This window comes from Acanthochromis polyacanthus, chromosome 5 (assembly GCF_021347895.1).
Source record: "Acanthochromis polyacanthus isolate Apoly-LR-REF ecotype Palm Island chromosome 5, KAUST_Apoly_ChrSc, whole genome shotgun sequence".
Taxonomy (NCBI): Eukaryota; Metazoa; Chordata; class Actinopteri; family Pomacentridae; genus Acanthochromis; species Acanthochromis polyacanthus.
In genome coordinates, this window is record NC_067117.1 from 27,201,964 (window position 1) to 27,212,128 (window position 10,165).

The 10,165-nt window shown below is 40.3% G+C and overlaps 1 protein-coding gene across 1 annotated transcript in view; it reads right to left on the reverse strand.

Moving 5' to 3' along the window:
* efcc1 (EF-hand and coiled-coil domain containing 1) overlaps positions 1-9,496 on the reverse strand; it is a 28,125-nt gene extending 18,629 nt beyond the window's left edge. The window contains 2 exon segments of the mRNA XM_051948524.1: positions 1,023-1,702; positions 4,123-9,496. Coding sequence (XP_051804484.1) covers positions 1,023-1,702; positions 4,123-4,198 — 756 coding nt within the window. The 5' untranslated portion in view covers positions 4,199-9,496.
* Between the last annotated feature and the right edge of the window lie 669 nt (positions 9,497-10,165).

Consider the following 10,165-nt stretch of genomic DNA (forward strand, 5'->3'; position numbering starts at 1 on the left):
TCTCGGGCAACCAGCACCAGCCCAATACTTAATAAGTTTTAACTGGTGCTTTTGTAATCAAAATAAAGTCTTATAAAGTGTACTAATCCATCACTAATCTTCGATGATATTTAGTGGTGTAAGTTCCTTAATGATACCTGACCTGTTTATACTATTCCTGTATATATTCTGCATATATCTCATAGCATTTATCCTGTTTATACAGTTTATACTATTCACACAATTTATGCAGTTTATTCTGCTTATACCAATATTCATCTCTACCTGCAGAATTCAAAGATCTATTTTATATTGTATCTATATATTTATATACGAGTATCTTCATAGCGCTCTGTGCATGCTGCTCATTCTGTTTATACTGTAACATACTGTTTATACCACACTGTAAATAATGCACTTTACTGCTGCTTTGCTTTTCCTGTTAGAAGCTAGACGGCATTTTTGAGTACTTTATTGAGCACTTTTCAATTCAGCACATTTCTATCCATTTTGCTCATTATTGTGCATTTATAACTTAGCATATTTTTCTCTTATATTTATATCTTTTCTGTTGTGGTGGTGGTCTCTTTACTCTTTTTGCTTGCTAGTGTAACTACAGAATGTCCACTTGGGGATCAATAAAGTATTTATTTTCTATTCTACTACTATTCTATACTACTACTCTGTACAATGCCAATAAAGTTGAATCTAATCTCATTTAATCTAATCCGTCTGCAACTATTAAAAATGGCCACATCCAGTGAAGAAAGATTAATCTGTGGCTCTTGGGGTCCCTCAGGGTTTGGGGCCACACATTACCTGTTGGTAATCCCACCTATTTCTAATGAGGCAGCATTTATAAAAACTGTATTATCAGTTACAAACCATAATTAATGCTTTATAGGTCACGTGTAAGACATTAATAACAGCACTGGGTGTTGGTGGCAGTGATTGATTGGAGGCAACCTCTATTAAAGTTTGGTGATCCCCCCCAGTTAAGGCCTGACGCTTTACGCACAGAACCAAAGCTCCAGCTCTCTCACCTGCAGAGCCAAACATCGGGCATCACTGCTCTGAAGCGCAGCTCTCATATCCTCAATCAACTCCCTCAAACTCGCATTCTCATCCTCCAGCTTGGTGATCCGGTCCTCCGCTTCCTCCAGGGCCACGATCTCCTCGTAGCACTCCCGGGTGCAGGAGCCGAGCCTGCAGCCGGAGGCGTGCCGTCCCTCCGGGGAAGGGGAGGACCGGCCGCCTGCTCCCACCGACAGCAGCTTCTCTCGCCGCTTCAGAGGGCTCCTGAGGCGGATCTGAGTCTCTATGTGCTCGCTGTCCATCCCGACCAGCAGCCGGCCGTTCTCATACTGACACCCGGCCTTGGTGCTGAAGTATCCGCACAGTTTTGCGTGGAAGTGCCTGAAGGTGAGCTCGCTGGGTAGGTTATCCAAAACTCCGGCGCATTCTGTGTCTTCCGAGTCTTTGTTCAGTCCCAAAACTTCGCACAAGATGTTAAAGTCCTCCACGGGGATTTTGCCTCCACCTTGGTAGTCCATGTGGTGAAAAATCTCCTGTAAGTACTGATCCAAGCCGGTGGCCAGGACTATAATTTCGTTCTCCACTCCCCGGTCCAGTCCGTAGTGGTACGCCAGAGTGCTGACTATCCATTGTGTCCTGCGCGCTGGTCGGCTGTACGGATCAATGGAGTCTATTGCATCCATCATTTCTGCAAGGAAACATCATATTTCCAAGAAAAAAAGTCAGAACAAAAGCTACTTTATTTCCTCCTGCAGCATCCTGTGTGTGTTCTTGCTCTGCGCAGGAACCCGGAGCAGACTGGCGCAGCTGAAATGAGGCGTGTGTTAAAGCAGAGCAGATTTGAATTTAGCTCTGCCCCCAAAATCCACAACCAGGGGTCCCAACCAGTAACTCACACACTCAGCTTTCTATAACGGTCTCTTTGCATGAGTATAATTGCCACCAGGTGTATAAACTTTTGTCATTCACTCAGGTTAGACCTTGTTAAGATGTAAGATGCCCCAGAGACGAAAAAGCCACGCAGCAGAGCTATGCTGTCTTTTTACAGCTGCAGGATTTTTAACTACATGCTCTGTTTGCAGTGTAAAACACAGCTTATATATGGACCATTATGAGCAATTTTCAATATGCTTTGTTCCTCATATAATGCATGAGCCCTTTCTACAGTCTAAAAACTAATTGGGCTCAGTGCAACAGTTTGCATCAGTCTTTTTGAGTTCTTAATGCATGTAATGAAATGATGTTGAACCAACAAATTACAATGATTTAGAAGAATTTGCTTTTTTGTCTACAATCATATATTTTTAATTTATAGTCTTGACTGTCCAGGAATGTTAAATCCTGACATCAAGGTGAATAAAAGTTAAGGTACCAACCAACTTAATAAACTTATCTCAACTTGACTCAGTTTTTAATGTGTTTCTGTTGCACACAATATTCAACTAATGCAATTATAAACATTATGTCAACTGAACTAATCAAAATTATGTTTGCAATTTGAAGGGTTTACCTACATCAGTAAATGAGATGATTTTTAAATCTTGCAAACAGGTACTTAATGGTGGGAGCAGGCTGCACTTTTTTACTTTCTGTGTTTATTCTATAGATCTTCTAGTTTATTTTATGCATTGTCTTTCACTTTATTTAAAATAGCACCCTATTAATCCATTTTCACCTGTGTGTAGGCTTGTTGATCCTCGTTCTATCAGCGCAATGTCTCACATATGTCCTGTCCCACACACACAAAGGGATTATGATTCTTAATTTTTATTTCTTATTATATTTTGAGGATGGGACTGAAAATCACCATAACCATCTACATCAGCAAAATCTTGCCTTTTCAGTAATGGAAGAATGATAAAAATCCAATGACTGGATACGCAACAGTACAATTGTCACAAAGGAATATGTCTTTGCATTATGAGTACTTTTGTTTTTTAATCTTTATGCACATTATCATCACCATACTTTTACTCTTGATAGAGTATGAAATTGGTACTTTTACTGAGGAAAAGGATCTGAATACTACAAATATGATGGTCTCTTTAACACTTTATAACGCGTCAAATTTAGCTTGCAAACCCTCATTTGAGAGCTTTTTTTTTCATTTCCACATATTTATGTACATTTTGAGGGTACACCCATACAACCCGGCAAAAATGTAGATGCAACTGCTATACAAGCAACATTTCACAGCTCCTGTTTAGCTATGACCTCTTGTATTAGTCAAAAACAGTGGAGCAAGACTTAAAACCATGCTATGTGTCCCTGTGAGGTACAACATGCAGTGCACTGAGCTAAATGTGAACAGTTGCATGTTAAAAAGAGAAAGGTAATTGTGATGCATCATCTGGAGACTTTGGATATCTGTGCCAAATGTTATAGAAATCCAAATTGTTCTGGAGATATTTCAGCCTAGACCAGAGTGATGGACCATACTGTCACCTCTACCGCCATGTAGAGATAAAGACTGAAAGCTTTAAATTTCAGAAATCATGTTAACATGAAGGGAAGTGTTATGTTATTTTCTCCAACTCTGTTCTTTGGTTGTATTTGAGGCATCACCATTTTGTCCAATCTCTTTCCATGTCCTGAATCTGTGTTCCATCTCATTTCATGTTTAGTATCAATCTTAAATGGAGACGTCCCCAGTCCTGCATGTTTGTTGAATGCATTTCTTTGTAGATGATTCACTATTTAGCCTTTCAGATTAATCTTTCAGCACCAAGCTTTGATAAAAGTCCTTCTGTAGCTTATGTCTTCTCCCAGGAGAGATGCATGTCTGTATACTGCCAGAAAAAGGTTTTGTAATTTGAAGGAGCACAGAAGAAATGATCATAATCATGGTAGCAAAATCTACTTCAAAGATTTAAATGTAATCCAGACTGGCTTGTAGAGTAAGGAGGAGCTCCAAGATTACATCTTATCAGCATCTGGAGGCAGCGGTTCATGATTGTGACAGAAAGTTGGAAGAAGTATGAAAATCTCCATCCAGCAGGGTGCAGCTATTTAAACAGAAGGCAGCGGGGATATCAAAGCTAATGGTATTGCAAACCTAAACCTCTCTGAGCTACTGCCATCTGATAATAAACTTATAGATGCACTTACCAAATAAATGCTCCAACTCAAAGTCAAGATTGAGATAGCTTTCCCCGTCATTGCTAAGAATCCTGTATTGATCCATTTGGTTGCATCATCTTTCGCTCTTCAGCTTCTCAGCTGGAGATCCTCAGACTTGACGTGGCAACTTTCCATCTGGGCTCCTGCTCACTGGAAAATACAGAAACATCCCTATCAAATGACATAATGACATTGAATGGATCTGGATTTTGTTACAGGTTTCCATGAGTTACATAAGATGATGCACATCTTTATTCCTGAAACATAAAGCAGTGAGGAGACATCAGGAGACGGTTTCTGTGAAATTCGCCCATGAATCCTGTCTTGCCCTTGCAGCCTGTTTTAACAGCTGTCAGCATTACTGTGTGTTCAATAGAGTGTTTGGATTCCAGTGAGAGAAATGTGATGTTTAGCAGGCAGAGTCAGAGCGAGGGGAGCAGGTGATCAACAATCAAACCAGGGTTTCTTCAAATGCATCTGTGACTTAATACAAATAAATGTGTCACTGGAAATCATTCTACAACTCTACAGTTCTACAATTTCATTCAGCAGACACTCTTATCCAAAGAGACGTGCATCCGAGTGTAAATACAACACAAGCAAGTCAGGAAAAAACAACCTAGATAAGTGCCATAAAACAAGGAAGCCTCTGAGCTTCAAAACTTTGCCAAAGTACTCACAACGGCAATTTGTAGTGGCATTAAACCTTGGATTTTCCAGGAATATTCATGCTTTTGTAAATAAAAATATATGTCAGAAACTGCAACGTTTTACGCTCAAAAAACACACAAATCCTGCAAATGAAAGACTCAAAGGCTTTAAAGCACCTAAGCAGTACATTTTTTATTGTGCCATTTTATTATATTGCAGCTATATTGACTACAGATGTAGTAATTCTAACAATCTGTTCACCATGCTGCTATAATTACTATTTTTTTTAGAAACTTAAGTGGGTTTTTTTTTTAACCTATTGTTGTTCATGCAACGGCTGCACAGTGGAGTAGTGGTTAGCACTTTCGCCTTGCAGCAAGAAGATCCCTGGTTCGATTCCCGGGGTGGGCCTGGGATCTTTCTGCATGGAGTTTGCATGTTCTCCCTGTGCATGCGTGGGTTTTCTCCGGCTTCCTCCCACAGTCCAAAAATATGCTGAGGTTAATTGATAACTCTAAATTGCCCGTAGGTATGAATGTGAGTGTGATTGTTTGTCTGTATATGTAGCCCTGTGACAGACTGGCGACCTGTCCAGGGTGTCCCCTGTCTTTGCCCGAGTCAGCTGAGATAGGCTCCAGCACCCCCCCGCGACCCGAGTGAGGATAAAGCGGTGTATGGATGAATGTTCATGTAACAAAGACTTTTTACTTTAAAAAAAACATTCATCACCTGATATTTAAAATCTCTTCTTTCTCATTTGCTTTTTTTAAACATAACTGCTTTGAGTGAATTCATATCAGTTGCATTACCACACACTCCGATAATATCGTGTACAAATGCAATGTGTCCTGAATGATACATGAATCAGCTGAAACATTCAAACTCGGGGGCAGCTGAACATTATTACCTTAATTACATTAAATACCCTGTCAGAAAGTAATATTCTACTGAGAAAACTCTGGTCCCAACATCCATATGAATGCAACTTCAACCTATTTCAATTCTGCAAACCAAGCACACCTTCCCTGTCAACAGCAGCCTCCAAAAGTATCAAAACACACCTCAGAATACAGAGGAAAAATCTCACAAACAGCTTGAGAAACATGACAAAGAGCCAAAATTACCTACCCGGCATTAAAACTCCCAAGATCCCAATGTGATGGAGCATCTGTGGGACCCAAAATCCCCAGCATCTACCAACACAGGAAATGAGACACCCTCACAGGTGCTGTATCACACGACGACGGGTCAGACGGCACCAGAGGACCTACATGATACTGGGCAGGTGGCTTTAATGTTGTGTCTGATGAGTATAAATTTCAAGCAACTTTGTACTCATAGTTATTTGTGCCACACAGACATGAAAACAAATGACGTAAGAACATCATTAAAACCATATTGACATTAATCAAAATGCAAACCATTACTATACTTTATGGAAATGTTCTGTAGCTAAATATTTCTGGAGAGAGGTACACAGTGCTCTACAAGACTTATTTGAACGTGAAATGCCCACAGAAACTAAGACTCTATTTTATAGTTGTATACTTCAAGACAGGTTAAATGGATATTATAACGGACAGTGGAGAAATGGAGAAGATAACAGCCTTTGTCAGTCATAAATTGGCTTCCGACTGGCATAATTGGGTCAACTATTGAATTTTGCAAATTGATAAGGATATTTGTAAATTACAAAACTACGACCAAACAAAAAACTGCAAAAAAAAAACCCCACAGCATATTCAAATTCAAACATCATCAGCAAAAATGTTCATTTCAAGAATAACCCTGTTGTGATTCTGTGTTTTTCCCTTTGTCGTCATTTCCACAACAAACCAAAATAAAGGAACTCTGTAATTATAGTGTAATGTAATTAAAACACAGTTTGACATAAATGCTACTTAGCTGTAGAGCGTTTGCTGGTGACTATGTTTATGTCACCTGTGCATAAATACACATTTGTTGCTTTAGTGAGTATTTATGGCAGCAGGACAGTGTACAAAGTAAAACTACCACTTGCGTGTTTATGGTATAAACTAACAGTTCAGGAACATGCTGCTCTGTGAACCAGCGCGTTCACTTTGTTGTAAAAGAATTTAGAAAACAAAGAAGGCAGTCGCTGTACATTTTGGTCTTTTTTGAGATGCATTGACGCAAGAAGACCACACAGTATCCCCAGACTATCATTTAAGCTCGTATAGAAGATGAAGTAATGAAGATGAAGTAGAAGTGCCATGTTTCTCTGATGCCTGGGTGGTAGTATACCTACAGCCAGCAGTACCGCAGTGCAAAATTGACTCTAGCTCCACTGCTGCCTCTAGAGTTTGGTACAAAATGCAGTCTACATCCAGATGAAGCTTCTGAGGAAGGTGACACCACTCCTCATCCTTCAGCAGTTTGGGGTTTCACTGGGAAAGCAGTGCTCAGTTTACCGGCATTCCCATGAATCTTAGCACATGGGTAACATTTATAAAACTGTTTGGTTACTCTGTCTTCTCTTCCTTGGCCTCCTATGTTTATGTTAGGTATAGAATAGCGTGTAATATGACATGACTAATAATATTATCCCGGCTGCTGCTTCAGTTGCCCTGACTGCACAATTATTTATTGTCCCAACAGCGCTAAAGATAACAGTTTAAAACAAGCAGAGGCATCTGTCTAATCTCCAGAGGTATCTGATGATAGTGTCTTTGTAGTTGGTACTGGATCAATGCTCTGAGGACTTTCTGCTCTATAGAAAACCATGCACACTTCAGCAGACTTCCAGTCACTAGACATGTGGCTAATAAGGACTCATTCAAGAGTTTGTTCATTTAACCTTCAGGAACTTTCCGACAGATTAAAAGCAGGGAGATGAAGAAAACTTGTCCACTGAAGCATCAAAAGTGTGGCATTTTAAAATTCTGTCTGAATGTTGTCCTTTGCAAAAATATACAGTAAAGCTGGGATTTTTGTTGCTGTTCCATGGGTTGCAAACCTACAAGCAAAATGTGTTTGTGGTTTTTAAGACTGACAAGTAGCATGCTTGACCAGTCAGTCAACATTCCTGAACCTTGAGAAAGTAAAATCGCAAAGAGAGAGGAGGAGATCCGGACTGAGGGGGTGGAGTTACGAGAAAGCAAGATAACGTAATGGATAGCTATAAGCATCTGGGTCCCCGCAATCCAAATAGAGCTATAATGAGGATGCTAGGAGGTCTGCAACAGTCAGATACCTCCAGAGGATAAGACAAGTGCCAAGAAGCGAGCTCAGTAGCAGCAATAAGATCCAACATGTACGTCCTACCACTCATCAGGTACCCAGCTAGAACAGAAAGATGACCATAGGAGGAGAAGAGAAGTTCCCTCATGGGACATACAATTGGCAGATAGAGGAGGTCTCTGACATTAAGAAATCCCATTCTTGGCAAGAACAGTTTGGTCTGCGGGACAGCGCAGATCATCTGTTGATGGCAGCATAAGAACAAGCTCAGAGCACCAGAACCATAGACAGGACTTCAAGTGCAGACAGTGCAAGGAGGCTGCTGAGACAATCATCATCGAAGTAGTTGAGAACAATGAAGACAAGATCATGTGGGACTGTAAGTTCCAGACCAACGGTTGCTGGCAAAACCAGCCAACCTAATATAGTGGTCAACAAGGAACAGAAGAGGGCAGTTGTGGTAGCTGAGGCAGCTGACAGTTTCATGAAGAAGATGTAAAAGTGCCCACGACTGAAGGAACAACTGAAACAGATGTGGAAGGCGAACTCTACAGAGACCTCAGTGGTAATTACAACATTAGGAGTTGTGACTCCCAAACTGGTAGAAAGGCTCCAGCAAAGAACTAAAGCCACATCTTGCCATGCTATGCTGGAATTCCTTTTCTTCCTCACAATCTACTGTGGGGGTATCGGCTGAGATCTTAATATAACTTGCTGTGTCTCATCTGCTCAATTGCCTGATGAAGCTCTGGTGAAGCTGAAATGTTGCTTTAGGCTACAGTAAGTTTTGGAAGCTGTAATGCATTTCTACTTTTCTTGTGCCTCTTCTGTCAATAGTATAATACAACTGATACTGCTAAAAGTTCACCTGCTCTGATCATAAAATTTGACAAACCAATGGATGATGTATCTTGTGATGGCTATGAGGCACAAAGCTCTAACTACTGTAGCATCTAGAAATACTCTAAATTTTAACTGTCTAAGAGCATCCAAAAGTGGATATTTTCCTATAACCGTCTGAGCTGTTCCTCAGTACCGAGGGCCACTATTGATATGTTTTGATTGAAGGTCCAGATGGTTGATATTTAAGACGGTGTAAATCTTTGCAGCATAAAAAAACTCCCACTCTGCACTGGAGAAAAAAATTTGGACAGGGTGGAAATTTAGCTGATAGTCTAAAAAATAAACCTGCTGGTCAATATTGGGCACGTTAAGATTGTCTCATTCTTGGGCAAGTTAAAACCACCTCTTAGCTGTTGAGGTTATTAACTTTAGAAACTTTCCAGGATAAACTTCTTCATCTACAGAAGTCGGTGGGTGTGCTGGTGATCCCCAGGAGACCTTCTGCAGCTGGAGCTCAGTACAGTCGCTGGCGGAAGAAGCTGCATCTGAGCGGGAACTCCAACCCACCACACAAAGGCCTCGTCCCAGAATTCAAGAGTCACTTGAGAGGAAATTCATGAAGAATTCTAGACATACTAAAAGATGAGAAGTAGTATTAAGCAAGGAAACCAGCCATAATTCTAAGATGGAGTGTTCACAATAGACTGGCAGCTGGGTGTAGTTTTAAAATGTTTAAAATTAGCATGTATATAGCATTTACCATATTCTAAGCTATTTTGTGTTCAGTCAAGGACAATGAGGTGTTGATAGGATGGCACCTTTATAAAATAAAGTCTTAAGAGCTACGATTAATTATGCCCACCATCATCTGATACAGTAGCACAATGATTAAACAGCAGTAAAAATGCATGATTCTTTGTTTTGTGGATGCAACACACTTGAAGATGTAAAACTAAAGCTATTATGAAGTCGTTTACATCTGTCATTCCTCAAGTTCTCTCAACTACATCGCTTACAAGCCAGTGAGAGTTTGAATCAGAACTTTGTAGAAACTGTAATGCAAAGGACAATCAGTAAACAAGCACCGGGTGGGTCACTGTGTTTCCATGCTGCCTATTTTTATACTTGCTGGTTTCTCTCCTGCTCTCTGTGCTCACATACGCTCTATTTTAATACAACTCCCAATAAAGCTGTTGTCATTTATACATTTTCTGTTTCTGTTGTCAGTTTCAGAATGAGTATCAAATAATGGCTGAAACACATCACAGTGAGGCCATATGTTAACCAAGTCACTTCAGAGCCCTTTCCAAACTGCTGCTCTAAAGTACAGATTTTA